Raw genomic sequence first — 16910 nt, 5'->3', positions numbered from 1 at the left:
ACACCCTTCGAAGACCCATTTGAATTCCTCATTTTGAACCTTGAACCTGAACCTGACCAGACTGAATTCAGAGCCTTTATTGAGAACTTTACCTTGACCCAAATGGTCCTGGTAACTATATTTCCAAGCAGTGCTTGGAGTCTTCCATATTAGATTGTTTTAGTGCAATTGACTAAACATTTTGCTGTGTTTTCTTACTTGAGGTGTGTTTCTTCCCTCCCTGACAGGAGAGTTTGGAGAGGTGTGCTTTGGGCGCCTAAAACACCCAGGGAAACGTGAATGCACAGTAGCTATTAAAACATTGAAGTCAGGTTATACAGATGAACAGCGGCAAGAGTTCCTGAGTGAGGCCAGCATCATGGGGCAATTTGAGCATCCCAACGTCATCCGTCTGGAGGGTGTGGTCACCAAGAGCCGACCAGTCATGATTGTTACAGAGTTCATGGATAATGGATCACTGGATTCCTTCCTCAGGGTACAACAACCAGACTCCCCCACAACTGTTACCTCTTCACCTTGCGGTGTGCCATTCTTGATTCTGATAGGATTGCCTGCCCTTCCTCTTCCCTCATCACTACAAGTTCTCAGTTGCCCTCTGCAGGTGCAATAGAAATAAAAGCAAATTACCAGGCTAATCAGTTTTGGACCAGCATGATGAAAATATTCCAAAAGCTCACCCATCATATAAGATCTCTGCATTATTTTTGACCTTTCAAACTCATTGATATTAAATTGTTTATCTTTGTACATGGACTTCTAGTTCCTATGTGCATACTCCAGAATTTGTCTACTATTCAGGCTTAATTCCACTGAATGTTTTCAAGTGACTTCAAGTAATTAAACTTGTCATTATTTTTGGACTCAGAGTCTCCAGTGTTTTTTCTAATAATGAAACAAAAATACAGACATTTCTGTAGTATAGATGCTTCACTTCTTTCTTTATTGATTCAGATGTTAATTCAACCCAACTACTTTGGCAGGTGCATTTTGAAGAGCACATGAACTCATTGTATAAAAAATAGAACTCATTGTAAAGATCTCAAAAAAGTAAGAACAGATTTGTCTGCTCCCCTTCATTTAGCCATCTTAGTAGTTAATGAGAGACTAGACATAAGATGCTAAAGGAGGATATGTCTACAATATGAGATCTGTCTTCAGAAGTAGATCACCAATGCCTGACTTTGAGATTCATTGCCTTAAGGCCATTTTCCTTCCTTGTTTGCTGTTCTTGAACCTTTAGAGTTTGTGTGAAGATGTTCTCTAACTTCATAAATCCACCTTATTAACATGCTTTTTGTTAGTCTCCCCTGTTGGTTTCATTTCCTGTGGTCATAAAAGCCTGTGTTTACCTCTTCACTTTCAGCAAAAGGAGGGACAGTTCAGCGTGTTACAGCTGGTGGGAATGCTACGAGGGATTGCAGCTGGCATGCGCTACCTTTCAGACATGAACTATGTGCATCGTGACCTGGCAGCACGTAACATCTTAGTCAACAGTAACCTCGTGTGCAAGGTTTCAGACTTTGGTTTGTCCCGCTTTTTGGAGGATGATGCTTCAAATCCTACCTATACTGGAGCTCTGGTGAGTTCCTACTGTGGAGTGAGTTACTGCAGTGCTGTCATCTATAAATTTGTTCTGTGTTCCTCCTTGATTTGGTGCACCCTATTTAGTCCATCTTGAGACCAGAGAGACCAGTGGGATGCAGCCTTCTACTTTGTGGGCTGTCTATTCCAAACCATCAGAGAACTGTAACTGAGTATCTGATCCACTCTGCCATGTGAAATAGAATCACAGGATCATAGAATGGCTTGGGTTGGAAGGGACCTCAAAGACGATCTAAATCCAACCCCTCTGCCATAGACAGGGATGCTACCCAGTAGATGTGGCTGGCCAAGGCCCCATCCAGCCTGGCCTTGAACACCTCCAGGGATGGGGCATCCATAACTTCTCTTGGCAACCTGTTCCAGTGCCTCACTACCCTTACAGTGAAGAATTTCTTCCTAAGGTCTAGTCTAAATCTGTCCTCTTTTACTTTAGGATCATTTCCCCTTGTCCTATCATTATCTAATTGAGCAAAAACTCACTCTCCATCTTTTTATAAGACCCCTTTAAGTATTGACAGGTTGCAGTGAGGTCTCCCTGGAGTCTTCTCTTCTCCAGGCTGAACATCCCCAGCTCTCTCAGCCTTTCTTCACTGGAGAGGTGCTCCAGTCCTCTGATCATCTTTGTAGCCCTCCTCTGGACTCGCTCTAACAGGTCCGTATCTTTCTTGTGCTGGGGGCCCCAGGCCTGGACACAGTACTCCAGGTGGGGCTTCACGAGGGCAGAGTAGAGGGAGACAATCACCTCCCTAAACTTGCTGGTCACACCTCTTTTGATGCAGCCCAGGATGCAGTTGGCCTTCTGGGCTGCAAGCATGGAGTATCAGTGCAGTTCTTTATCGAATGATGGTGAGTAGGACAAACTACATAAACTGGTTATCTTCTCCCTTTTATTGGCTTCTTACAGGAAATTAAAAGGACTGAAGGAGAGATTGAAGTCTGTGCTACCACCTTTTGAGGAAAGAGGGCTTTGGTTTTTGTCCTGTAGAAAAGATAACCAGTGTAAATATTTATGGGCTTACTATAAACCATCAAATGAACTTATTGCCTATGAAATTAAGGTGCCTGTTATACATACTACAAAAGTGGGGGGCAGATGAGGGAGAGTAACAGGTGGGTTGAAACTACCATTTAATATGCAGGGGATGAAGAAGAATTCAGTCACTGAAAGGAGAGACACGTTTTAGATGTGCGTGTTTTGAAGAACTAACACTTCAGTCATATTTCATCTGTCAGGTTATAACTGCAAGTCAGTAAGGTTGAGATAGAAGGAAGAAAGACTTAATGAAAACCTACTCAGTTTGTCTGTTGTTGGAGTTGCAGGTTTTGATTGTTTACATTATGGGTTATGGTCGTAGTGGACTCCCTCTTGAGGGGAAATGATGCACCCATCTGCAGACAGGATAATCTTTCCGGAGAATTTTTCTGCCTTCCCAGCGATCAGGGAGGTCCCTAGAGTACTGAGTAACTTAGTACAGCCTTCAGAGTATTACCCACTCCTGCTCTTTCATGTAGGTGCCATCGTATCAATGAAGAAGTTTCAGGTCAATCAAAAGGGGAAGACTACTAAAGGATTCAGGTGCTCAGGTAGTGTTTTTCTCTATCCTCCTAGTAAAGTGAAAGACATTGGAAGGAACAAGCAAACTCAGGATATCAAAATCTGGCTCCAACACTGGTGCCTTTGCTAGAACTCTGATTTTTTGTAACTACAGCAGATTCTCCAAGACACAATGTGTGCTGGGGCCTGACAGGATCCATCTATCTAGATGGGAAAATATTTATTTGCCTGTAAGCTAGCAGTACTGATTGAGGGGGCTTTAAATTGGATTGATGGGGGAAAGCTATACTGCCAGGAATGCTGTAGGCAAGTCATGGGATGGCACAGTTAATGGGAGCATTTACGCCTGTCCAGAGAGCACTGTGGGTTTGGGAGCCCATCTGAAATGCCTGTACATCAATGCATGTAGAACAAAGAGAACTCTTTGAAAGAGAAATGAGAAACAAACAGGAGGAACTTGAAACTTCAGTCTGTTCCCAGATCTCCGATGTCATTGGTAATAGTGACACTTGGTGGAAGGAGTCCCCTTACTGGAGTACTGAGACAGAGGGCTATAATCTGTTTAGGAGAGATAGGCAGGGCAGATGAGGTAGAGGAGTTGCAGTGTATGTAAGGGAGAGGTCTGATAGTACAGTCCTTTCAGTTAGGAATGATGTGGTCGAAAGCCTCTGGGTAAGGGTAAGGGGCATGGACAATAAAGCAGATGTTATGATAGGTTTCTGTTGTAGTTCACCCAGTCAGGATGATAGTACTGATGAGTAATTTTATAGGCAATTAAAGAAATCTCTGGATCAGTAGGTCTTGTCCTTATAGACCTTGTCCAAATATTTGATGAAGTGAGGAAAATGGTCAGTAAAGTTGTTACCCTTGGTTTTAAGTGAGCAAATTTCAAACTGCTCGGGGAATTAGTTAGCAGGGTCTGCTAGGAATCTGCTTTTGAGGGCTTAGAGGTCCACAAGAGCTGGGTACTTCTTAAGAACCACCTTTTAAAAGCACAGGAGTGGGCAATCCCACTGAGTTGTAAATCAAGTAAGCAGGGCAGAAGACCTGCTTGACTGAACAAGGAACTTCTTTTGGAACTCGAGCAGAAAAAGAAAGCGTATGATCTCTCAAAGCAAGGTCAGGCCACACAGGAAGATTACAGAGCCGCAGTTTGCATTTGCAGGAAGAAAACATGAAAGGGAAAAGCTCAACCAGAGTTGAAACTGGACAGTGATATTTCAGAAAGTCCTTTTTCAAATATGTTAATAGCAAGAGGATGTCTAATGAAAATATTGGACTATTACTGGATGAAGCTAGTAACTTAACAAGCAAGGATCACAAAACAAGTGATGCACAAAGCGACCGCTCACCACCCACTGACTGATGTCTAGCCAGACCTCATGGAGCAGTGGTCTTCCCCCCATGGCCAAGTCCCCCCTTTTTTATTTTTCAGCATGAGTCATATGGTACAGAATAGCCCTTTGGCCAGATTGAGTCAGCTGTCCTGGTTCTGTCCCCTCCCAGCTTCTTGTGCACCCCCAGCCTCCTCGCTGGCAGGGCAGCATGAGAAACTAAGAAGCCCTTGACTGAGCGTAAGCACTGCTCAGCAACAACTAAACATCAGTGTGTGATCAACATTATTCTCATTGTAAATCCAAAACATAGCACCATACCAACTACTAGGAAGAAAATTAACTCTATCCCAGCTGAAAACAGGACAACCATGACTGGGGAAGCAGCAACTTCCATTTGTTAACACCAAAATTATAAGGTACCAGTTGTATCAGTTGAATGTTTCTAAGTCTACTGGGCCTGCTGGGATTCATCCTGGAGTACTGAGGGGCTTAGCAGATGTTATAGCAGGACCCCTTTCAGTTATCTACCAAAAATGCTGGGAATCTGGGAAGGTCCTTGTTGCCTGGAAACTAGCCAATGTTATCCCAGTTTACAAGAAAGGCATGAAAGAAAACCCTGAAAATTACAGAACTGTTAGTTTAATTTCAGTACCTGGGAAAATTATGGAGAAAATTATCCTGCGCTCCAGTGAGACATTTAAAGAATAAAGCAATCATCAAGCCCAGCCAACGCGGGTTCATGAAAGGAAAGTCCTTTCTTACTAATCTGATCTCCTTCTGTAATAAGATCACCTGCTTAGCAGATGAAGGGAAGGCAGCAGTTGTAGTTTTTCTAGATTTTAGTAAGGCTTTTGATACTGCCCTTCACAGTACCCTTCTGGACAAGTTGTTCAATTGTGAGATGAACTAGTACATGGTATGTTGGGTGAAGAACTGGCTTAACAGTAAGGCCCAAATGTCTGCAGTGAATGGAATTATATCTGGCTGGCAGCCAGTCACTAGAACTGTTCCCCAAGGCTCAATCTTGGGGCCAGTTATGTTCAGTATTTTTATCAATGATCTCAATGCAGGAGCTGAATGCATCCTTATTAAAACTGCTGACAATATTAAACTTGTAAGTGCTGTGGGCTCTCTTGAGGGACAAGAAGCTTTGCAGAGGGATCTAGATAGACTGGAGCATTGGACCATCACAATACTATGAGAAGATGCTATAAGAATGCTGTAAGAAGGGAGATTCTTGTCAAATTGACAAGAACAAATGCCAGATTCTGCACTTGGGACTGAGTAATGCCAGACATAAGCACAGCCTGGGAGATGAGTGGCTGGAGAGAATCCCTCAAGAAAGGGATGTGGGGGTGCTGGTTGACAGTTGGCTCAATATGAGCCAGCAGTATACCCTGACAGCCAAGAGGGCAAACTGTATTCTGGGTTGCATTACATACAGCGTAGCCAGCCAGTCAAAAGATGTGATATCCTGTGATTATTATGTGAGGGCCACAAGGGTCAAGGGGCTAGAGCACCTCTCCTACAAAGAAAGGCTGAGAGAACTGGGGCTGTTCAGCCTACAGAAGAGAAGGCTCCAGGGTGACCTCATTGCAACCTTTCAGTACTTGAAGGGGGCTTATAAAAAAGATGGAGAGCAACTCTTTGCTCAATCGGATATTGACAGGACAAGGGTAAAAGCTTTAAACTAAAAGAAGGGAGATTTAGATTAGAGGTTAGGAGGAAATTCTTCACTCAGGGGGTGGTGAGGCACTGGAACAAGTTGCCAAGAGAAGTTGTGGCTGCCCCATCCCTGGAGGTGTTCAAGGCCAGGCTGAATGAGGCCTTGGCCAACCAGATCTAGTGAGTGGCATCCCTGCCTATGGCAGGGCGGTTGGAACTAGACGGTCCTTGAGGTCCCTTCCAACCCAAGCCATTCTATGATTCTGTGGTATGATTATCTCACCACATATAGCATTGGTCCGGCCTAACTTGGAATATTGTATGCAGTTCTGGGTTCCACAATTTTAAAAGAATGTTAAGATACTTGAATGCATCCAGAGGATGGCAACAAAACTGATCAAAGCTCTGGAAGGCATGTCCTATGAAGAGTGGCTGAGGACATTTGGTTTGTCTAGTTTGGAGAAAAGAAGTCTAAGAGGTGACCTCATTGCTTTTTACAACTTCCTGAGGAGGGGTGGTAGGGTGGTGCTCATCATTTCTTCCTGGTATCTAGTGACAAAACGTGTGGCAATGGCTCAAAGCTCTGTCAGGAGAGGTTCGGACTAGACATTAGGAAAAACTTCTTTACCAAGAGAGTAGTTAGACACTGGAACAGAATTCCTAAGAAGGTGTTTGATGCACCATGACTGTCAGTGTTCAAGAGGCATTTGGATAATGCTCTTAATGATACGCTTTAACTTTGGATTAGCCCTGAAATAGTCTGATAATTGGACTTGATCTTTGTAGGTTCCTTCCAGCTGAACTGTTCAATTCTATTCTGTTCTGTTCTGTTCTGTTTTATTTTACATGGTTTTAGATTTCCAAATCGTTGAGACTTTCAGGAGGATTTGACTGTCTGCTGCTTCTCTAATGCTGCCAAGAAGAGCTATAAGAGTCAAATTCCATTACACTAAGAATTTGGAGTTGTCAGGGGGCATGATTCTGTTGTTTGTTTTGGTTGGTTGGTTGTGGTTTTTTTTTTTGTTTTTTGTTTGCTTGTTTGTTTGTTTTTCATCTTCATGTGTAGGTGGAACAAGGTAGAAACCTTTGGCATAATTTAAATTTAAACTATCAATTTCTACAAGGCAATATTACTGAACTGGCACATCATTTCAGAGTTGTGTCATGCTACTGGCCTCTGACCAGGTCAGTGATGTAATTTTCCCCAGTAGTTCTTATCTCACTAACATTCTGGTTACTCCCTGACTACTTTCTAGGGCTGCAAAATCCCCATCCGTTGGACTGCCCCTGAAGCTGTCCAGTATCGCAAGTTCACCTCCTCCAGTGATGTCTGGAGCTATGGCATTGTCATGTGGGAAGTGATGTCCTATGGTGAGAGACCTTACTGGGACATGTCCAATCAGGATGTAAGTTTGGGAAATGGTGGGAATGTGCATCTACCTTTCTGCTCTGTTTCAATTCGAGTAAAAGAAAGTCATACACTGCCAAGTGACTGAAGCTTGTTTGTCTTTTATTTTCCCAACTGTGGTAAAACTTAGTTCTTCTTTTCCTGCAGGTAATTAATGCTATTGACCAGGACTATCGCCTGCCACCACCTCCGGACTGCCCAACTGTTTTGCACCTGCTGATGCTTGACTGCTGGCAGAAGGAGCGGGTCCAGAGACCCAAATTTGAACAAATAGTTAGTGCCCTAGATAAAATGATCCGCAAGCCATCTGCTCTCAAAGCCACTGGCACTGGGAGCAGCAGGTGAGATGATGATTTAGTGCAAAATAATACAGCTGGTCTCTGGGTAGGCATCACAAGGAAAGGAAGGCAGTGAATCAGACATTTTTCCAACCCTTTCTTCTGAGACTGAGATCAATTAAGAAAGGAAAATTTGAGGGAGATGGTTGGAAGAACTGTATATCCTGATTCACTTAGTGGGTGATGAGGATGAATTAGGAGTTGTAAGTGCAGAATGTGAAGAGAGAAAAGATCTTGATATGGTGAGGGAGCTTTGGGGATGGAGGGGATGAATGATTGCACAAAACTCTGTGATCGCAAGAGGTGATGAAGGAAGAGAAGACCTTAGATCATGGAGAAAAGAAATTCTGTAGCTAAAACTAATGAAAACTGCAGCTTGCATCCCACATTTTCCCATCTGCATTTTGCAGCCTGATGGAGGCAGGAGAAGGCAAAGGAGAAGTCTTGGGGTGGAGGTGTAAATGGAGCCAAGATTATAGAGCTGTTGGACTGATGATGGAATTAATCCTGGTGGCCTGGAGAACTTCTGCCATGGTTGTAAATCTTGGCCCACTGCAATACACTCTACATCTGAGGGCAAGGAGAAGTGTGTGGTAATGCCCAGTTTACTAGAAACAACACAGAAAGAGAGTTATGAGTTGCTTTGGGGCAGATTCAGATGCCAAGAAAAGTAGAAAATGCTAGTGATTTATTTGGCTTTCTACTGCTCTGTTCTACCTGGTTTGTGTTGGAGCCCAAATGACACACTGTCTCCTAGCTTACCTTCAGAGCCAAAGAGCACATTCTGGAAATGGGTAGCTAGTCACAGAGCTAAAGGTACAGGGTCTCATCTTTGTGCCTTGGAAACCTCCTCACTGCAACTCTTAACCTAGATGATAGGTCTAGACCCAGGAAGTGTGGAAAGATCTGGTGCAAGAAGTGTTCATGCCAGAGAGAGTATAAAATGGGAAGGAAAGATCAATTGCTTAAGTTGGATGGATTGTTTTTAGACAGAATAGGGAAGACAGATAATCTAGAAACATCCCCCCATCGAGGTGGGACTTTAGGAATCAGGTCATGAAGAACAAATATAATTGTTTTGCTCCATTGTATGGTGTCCCTCTCATAACTCTGACCTTACAAGTGTTGTCAACTGATGTTGGTAACTGGGGTTTTTAGAACCTGCCTCTTTTGCAGACCGTCTCAGCCTCTCCTGAGCAACTCCCCTCCAGATTTCCTTTCACTCAGCAATGCCCATGAGTGGTTGGATGCCATCAAGATGGGTCGTTACAAGGAAAATTTTGACCAGGCTGGTCTGATTACATTCGATGTCATATCACGCATGACTCTGGAGTAAGTATAGAGGCAGAAAGCAGGAGATACTATGCGGAAAGTGAGAGATATGGAATAAGGGCTATATGAAAATACATATGCATAATAAAAGGACAGAGGATCCAGAGAAAAGTAGCTACTCTTTCTTGCATTTTCTTAGGGCCTCTGGATGCCCTCCATACGACTGTATATGTGCAAACTGTTTCTATTAGCACTAGTACTTGTCCCATGTAGACTACAAAACATATTGTCAGTGTTATAGAGAGACTGTAACAACAGAATGTTCATGAGAGCTGACATAGGTAATAAGCACTTCCAGGGGATTTGTAGAACTAGCCATGCCCCTGCTAGGTTGAAGTGTTATGCAGAAGACAGGACCCAGGAAAAGGCTTCTTTTTGTATCATAACCTTCAGAGTTCTGCCCACACCCCTTCTACCCACACACATTTTCCAAGCAGAAGCAGAAGTCTTGTTAAGTGTTTCTCAGACAATGGTGAAATCCACACATATTGATATGGAGTTACAGGGAAAGGGACTGGGAATGTTCAGAGTAAGAAGCCCATTTTAACACTTTTTGCACCCTCTATTCTCTTGCAGAGATATCCAACATATTGGAATCACCTTGGTTGGTCACCAGAAAAAGATACTAAACAGCATTCAGCTCATGCGAGTCCATTTGAATCAGCTTGAACGAGTTGAAGTATGATGTTTAAACCATCCTTACTCCACGGGTCTCAAATTCTGGAAGGGTTCTAGGAGAATTCAGAGGAATTTTCACTGTAAGAAAAAGAGATGGCAAGATGCTCCTTGAAGACTTAATGCACCCAGAGAGTGGACATTACATGTCCCATTTCATTAACAAAAACAGAATCTTGCCATGATTTGAAAGCAGAGCTAAATAACTGGTGGCATTTAAATGTGGCTGACATCACACGTTAGGAGTAGATTGGGGGAGGGAACGTTATAATAACGTAGTGGGGAGCTGGAATAAGAGTTTGGACAGATCACAAGCACCTGGTAGCTCTTCTCTGCTAACTAAAGGTATCAGACAACTTTACAAAGCCATTAGCAGGCTTTATCTGTGGCTGGGAGTCCAGCAAAGCTGCAAAGACATAGTAGAAGGTTACAAAAAAATACTGTTTTTCCAAAAGAATGTCATCGTGATGTGAGAGAGGGCATCACTTGTAATGCCAGATTTATGGGAAAATCAATTTCCACTTAGTGCACAACATGTGGTAAGCAATGAGACCTGGTAATTTTTACAGAGGTTGAGAGTAAAGGGCTCAAAATTCTATGCCATTTCATGTGCAGTTCTTGGGTCTGTTCCATGATCCATGAGGGAAACTTACTAATCCACAGTGAGTCCTCGACACTATGCAGCTTTATTTATGGCACTGCAACAGAATCGAACAGTAAGGATTCCTATAATCCATACTGCTGGATCTGCAAATGGGGAGGGAAATGAGTAGGTTCTCATTCTCACCAAACCATTCTTGAGAGAAAAGGTGTAAGTTGCAATATTCTGATATCTTGAGCGCTGGAATTTGAGCTTCAGTGCTTTTTGACCTCCTTACAGACATTGACGAGAGTGAGAGAAAGAAATCTGAAGTCCTTTGTTGTTGAAAAATGCTTGCTCCCTTCCTCACCCTCACCAGCTACAAAAGTTGGCACAGATATTGGTTGATTTTTTTTTTCTGAAGTAAACGTGGACCTGCAGTAGCCAACTCCAAATAGACAATTGGATCAAGGGATGTGAAACTCTTTCACAAGTTCTTTTCAGGAGTCACCAGGGAATGGTACCAGTCCCAGCAGTAAGTTCAGTCCCTAAAACAGGAATTAGAATTTTCTCAGGATCACCCATGCTGTCTGACTGGTAGTGCATGAGAATGATCAGAAGAGATGGGTTCTCTCCATTCAGATAGACTAGTACCTGCTTAAGGAAAGATCACTTCAGGCAGAGACAAAGTGTCAGGGTTTAGGACTCTGTCCTGTGTCTGTCCCTATACAGGAGTATGAAAGCTGAGCTTGAGAGTAAAACTCGTAAACTAAACAATTGTCCACTTCACCAATGCATAGGAAAGGAAATGGAAATGGCGTTGTTAAGTAAGACCCCAATGAAGACATTGCATAAAAAGATACCTCCTTTGTGTCTAGAGAGGGAATTGCCCTAGCTGTTCTGATCTGTGCATGTATGTTGGTTCACTGTGAACTAGTCATCAACTTACTATATTTTTCTAGCTGTCAAGGTTAGAGTAGCACAATTTCTGCAGGACTAACTCCTGTGTGGTTTTAAGAATTCCCCCAGGCAACCAGGCAGTTAAAGACAGAAACTGTGTTTAGTAGTTATTGAAGAGCCCATAAAATGATAGGAGGTGCACCAGAGTAGTTGCACTAGAATAGCCAACACAGTTCAGACTGTCTATTACAACATAAGAGCAACATATGTTATTCTTTTTTTAGTTGAAGAGGGAGAATAGAAGTACGTTCTTTCAAGATAAAGTCAATCAAAAACAACAAAAAAAAAAAAAAACAACAATCCAAAGAACAAAGAACAAAAAATTCACAGCACTACAAAGAGAATGTGAGGATTTTTTTAAAACAAATCAACAGACTACAGTGAGTCCACCTCTAGAGAATCAGAGACCGTTGCTTTTTTAAAGGATGTAATGTTCACAAATCCACAGTTAAATGTATGCTGACTGTTGGCTGCACCAACAGCATCTGAAACTGAGCAAGTGTTGCCCTTTTCAGAAAGCATATTGAGCAGAACATGTTGAGGAGAATCTGTGATCTGTAGCACCTTCCACAGAGGACACCAGCATCATAGATATGCACATTCATATGAGTGTAACTTAATGGTTCTGCAGGCCATTTGGAGAAACACAGCAGACTATGTTTTTCATACATAGTATTCCACTTTGTGGTCAAAATTAGTGGAGAAATTAGTGATGTAGTTCAAATTCTACAGACTCTTTTTAGCCTAATGGAAACTTGCATGCAGAAAATATATGTAGGATTAATTCTTTCTGCAATGTGAGGTAAAATGGGAGCCTTGTCTGAATCTCATGCCAATAACGTTGAGTTTTAGTAGTACCTTATGGGGAGCTTCAATGAAATTAGCTGCTTGGTGGGAAAGCAAGCAATAGGATATCTACTGTTGCATATCAAGTCTATGATAAAGTTGTTTCCACAGTCAGAGGAAAGGGATTAGCTCATTATTCCAAGACAGGCAAGTAGTGATCAGACATACTAGATCTTCTCTTCCTCCTGTTCTAAAGAAAGGCTGAAACGTCCCTACAGCTGATCCAAGAGGTTAATTTTCAAGATGTCCTGTTGTAGTTAGAACTGCACAGGGACAGGCTTGGGGTCACAGATGAAGTGCAAAAGGGTGAATGTTTTTTGTAAGAAGTCTCTCCATTCTGCAGATTCTCAGGCCCTTCCCTATTTTCAGGCTACTTTGTTTCTTCCAGCAAAGGCTGTTGTCTTGTGATATATCTTGTGTTATTTGTCATCATGTTGGTCTTCAACTCTGCAAGCATGGAGGAAAGGCAGTCATGGCAAAAGTACTTGAAATATCCTGATTTCACTAAGCCCAAAGTAAAAGCAGAAATCCTACCTTTTATTCCAGCAGATGTCAACTGGGATGTCCTGCAGTATACGAGCACCTTCGACAGGTAGGGATGAGAATCAGGAGGGAAAGGAATAGGGTCCATCTGGACATCTGCTACCCATACTTACCAGAAGAGTGAGAAGCAATGCAAAAGAAGTCTTACAAAACCATATTTTCTGCCAGTGAAGCAGTCAAGAGATAGCCCACAAGTTATTGCCCACATTTCTCCATATGACATCTGTAATATGGAGTGCATAAGAAGACTGAGTAACTGGTATCAATCCCTAGACCTTCATGAGGGCATTAGGCTTTTGTGAGGACTCAGAGAATTACACCTAGAGTAGGCAATAATGTGTTGCAATGCCGAATAGCATTTTTGCTTGAACACCACCTTTTTCCTATCTAGAAACAGAAAGAAACTTCACTTCAGTGCAAGCTGTTTCATAATTATTCCTGATGAGGTTCCTTGCACTTGCCTTTATATTCTCCATTGCTGGACAGTCTTACAGTCGATACGATCAGCACCAGTATGTCAATTCATGTATTGTCCTGGCAAAGAGGGTATCAGGTAAGCTATTTCCCACCTGTTCCACTTTGGTAGACTAAAGGAATTCTCAGCCAGGAGCTACATATCTGTGTGTTCCTATCTCACTAAGCCATGGCTTGTTTATGTCAAAAGTGGGCTCTGCTCACCTCTTGTTGTTGAGGAAAGGCTCCATGACAGTGTGACTTCCACAGTGTTTGGCACCCAAGTATCCTCAGTGTATGTGCATTATGATAATGGCATGCACCCTCCCTTTTTTGTTTTGTTTATTTGATTTTTGAAATTCAAGGGTGTAGTGCTTACTTTGACAGCATTATACTTGGGCTAGTTGAGGGAGCACAGGCTGCTTAATACTACTGAAGGAGAGCGAAAAGAGGCTGTCCCTTAGTACAAATGTTCAGCAGATGAGACGATCTAGAAAGAAAGAAGCTGCTGTAGCTTCCTTGGTCCCAGAAAGTTCATATGTTGTTAAGCTCAATGAAACCTCTGGATATGGTGGGAAGTGTGGAGCAACACCAGGGAATTTACCTATTTGCCTTTAACAAGCAAACAAAGGTGGGGCCATCCCTCCTGCTGAATCTTCTTTGGTCAGGTGTTTCAACCAATTAATCTAAGTTGGGGCTAGTATAAATGAATGCATCCAGCTTCCAGCCAGCCAGCCTTTGGCATGCTTTCTCAGCAGTCACTACACAGCTCTTATGCATACAGGTGCAACTGAGATGGTGCAACAAAACTGGTTCTTTCTCTTCACTGAAACCAGCTGATGCTGGAGGCAATGAGCTGTTCACATCTATGTCATGCTAGCAACTATACATGACTATCAAGCACCCTAAGGATTTTAGATTGCATGCAAATTCGAATCTCTGGATGTTAAAATGAAGCACAGATAAACAAACCTCATGTCCTACTAAAGAACTTCAGTCTAATCCTTCAATCCTTCACATTTCAACTCTGTATGGAAGAAATAATGACAGTCCTGTCAGAATTTACTTTATTTTACTTTTTTTTTTTTTTTTTTTGGTGACATTCAGCATCATCATGCTCTTTGTATGGAGCTATTTCACTTCCGGGCTTTTCCTTCCTGCTGCAGGGAGCTGTGAAATCACTGTATGTCCACCTCTACAGCCTGTCGTTTTGTAGTCTGTTCAGAGAGGAATTACTCCCCCTGGTGTTCTGCTTCCTGAAACATGGAAGAAGGCTTAGCAGCCCTCAAACTGCCTTGTCCCTTATCTCCCTTTTCTGCGTGATGAAAACAAAACTCTCTTCCTGAAATATTCGCAGTTGAAACATGCAGATTCATGACGACATATCAAGATTTCTTTCTAGTTTCTGCCATAACCTTTGTTCCTTGAACAATGTGGTCTTTTGGTCAACTGATATAAGAGCAGGTCCCAAATACGAGTACAATGGAGTGGCATCTTGACATTTATGTCTCAAGTAGTTAATTGAGTTTGGACTGTTATGTATGTCTCATACACAAATAAGTGTGCTTACCTAACAAGGATAAAGCTGTTTGCTTCCAAAAACTTGGATTTTTTCTAGGTTGCAGTGGCACTAGAAATTATACATGTTGCTGGCTAAAACTAGGTTTTTAGTTACAACCAAGCAACTCTTTCTCACTGTGTTATGGAAACTGTTATAGAAATCTATTATTGGCCATACATTTGGAACTCTGTAAGTGAACAGAACATTAAAAATAAGAAAAGCAGTTTTATTCAGAGAAATCAGATAGTTTGACAGATATGAATGAAAAGGCACTACATAAAATAAGCTATTTTAAAATAGATCTGCTAGTACCTATTAAAAAAGGACAATATTTGTAATATATCCTAATATCTCTACTATAAGCTAAGTTGTAAAACTGTTACTGTTATAACCTGCCATCTCTGCAGATTCATGACAAGAAAGAACAATAATAATGATGATGATAATAAACAAATGTTTTTTTCCCAGCGAAGAAAGCTATAGTAGAAATAACAGTAGTCGAACAGCTGAGAACCAATTTTTTTGACTTATTAAATATTTTTGCAAACTGAAATATCTGCCAATCAAACCTATCAATTAGCAAAATAAATGCCAGTTTAGGGACATAGAATCATGTGAACAGCTGTTTAACTGCATGCACACAGAACTTAGTGGGAATGGAATATTTATTGTTAGATTGATAGACTGATTGATTTTTTTCAAATTTAGGATGCTTTTTAGATCTCTCTGGGAAATAGTACTAGTTTATTAAGATAAGGCTGAGGATATTAGGTTGAGTATCTTCCTACAAATATGTATCTTAAAATCAATGAAAAGTTTATGAGATACCTCTTATCCGGACACAGTCAGAGTACAGCACAATTTGCAAGCTGAACTGAAAGTTCAGCTTTCAGTACCACAGACTTAGGTGTGGTCCCTTTTCTTATGCCTATGAGATGATGGCTTCCCTTCAGAAAGTATGCAGATATGCTTTTGCTATGCCTTTTGTATGACAGTAATAATATCCACCCTTAATCTTTGTTTGATAAGGTCTAACAATGTGAGATTTCCATACCACCTGGTTATCATCTTTACACTTATGTGGGACACAGATTATTTAAAGGAGTATAATTCAGGAGAATTGAATGGAAAAGAACTGAATGATATTCAAAATTAAGCATGAAGAGGCGCTTTCTAAAAAGGAAGGTTTATGGAGCTGTGACTATGCTAAGACATTTACTTAGGACCCCTTTAAGCTGGGTTCCTAGCTTCATCATGACCTGTAGATAAAAATAAGCTACTCAGGGCATGGGAGTGGGAACAAGATTTTTAAAGTTCTGATTCAACGTTTTTCCTGGTTCTTGTTCAGCCTCAGATTTCAGAACTCCACACCAGATCCCAATAATCCAATCCTGCATTATGTTGTTTCTTTCACTCGGTCTCGCTTTTTAGAACAGAGTAGTCCTTCCTGATAGGTGTACACATGTGAATTTACTGTGATTAGTTGTCTAATCTAACAGAATTTATCTGAGGTATACATCTGTTCTCTAGACAATAGCTCTGACCACAGATTCCAGAATGAGGACAGAAGCATCATGGAAGTTTCCTCTCCAGCATTACAGCAGTGACAACAAACTAGTAAATAAATAAATAAATAAATAGAGTAAATGTTTACAGGCATTGAGGGATGCAGAAGCAGAAGACATAGGTGAGTATTTCCATAGCTGCCATAAGACCAATGTAGGAAAAATAAAATCCACCTGTTCTAATTACCTTAGAATTCAAGAAACATCTAAATGTACTTCTCATCTAGTCTCGCCTTTGCTCATAAATATTCAGTTCTTCCCTGCGCAAGAAAATCCACAACTCTTATCAACCAAATGTGCCTCACATGTCAATGGGACCCCAGTTCTACTCCTTCCAGGACTAGAAGCAGTCTGTCTTTTCCAACACACTCTTCAAAATTCACAATTACGTAACTGAACAGTTTTCTCACCTGTGCTCTCCAAAGTTCATCCTGCTCATGACCATCCTCCGTTGGATGCCACCCATCATGGCAACGAGCAAGTTGAGCAT

The 16910-nt window shown here is 41.7% G+C and overlaps 1 protein-coding gene across 1 annotated transcript in view; it reads left to right on the top strand.

Moving 5' to 3' along the window:
- LOC121078243 (ephrin type-B receptor 5) overlaps positions 1 to 16503 on the top strand; it is a 93424-nt gene extending 76921 nt beyond the window's left edge. Inside the window, exons 12-18 of the mRNA XM_040574184.1 lie at positions 228 to 475; positions 1364 to 1579; positions 7416 to 7565; positions 7715 to 7908; positions 9082 to 9237; positions 9814 to 9916; positions 14461 to 16503. Of these exons, the coding sequence (XP_040430118.1) occupies positions 228 to 475; positions 1364 to 1579; positions 7416 to 7565; positions 7715 to 7908; positions 9082 to 9237; positions 9814 to 9916; positions 14461 to 14640 (1247 nt within the window). The 3' untranslated portion in view covers positions 14641 to 16503. The remainder of the gene's footprint in view (positions 1 to 227; positions 476 to 1363; positions 1580 to 7415; positions 7566 to 7714; positions 7909 to 9081; positions 9238 to 9813; positions 9917 to 14460) is intronic.
- Positions 16504 to 16910: the final 407 nt, after the last annotated feature.

This window comes from Cygnus olor, chromosome 1 (genome assembly GCF_009769625.2).
Source record: "Cygnus olor isolate bCygOlo1 chromosome 1, bCygOlo1.pri.v2, whole genome shotgun sequence".
NCBI classification, from domain to species: domain Eukaryota; kingdom Metazoa; phylum Chordata; class Aves; order Anseriformes; family Anatidae; genus Cygnus; species Cygnus olor.
This window is presented reverse-complemented; position numbering and strand designations above follow the sequence as displayed.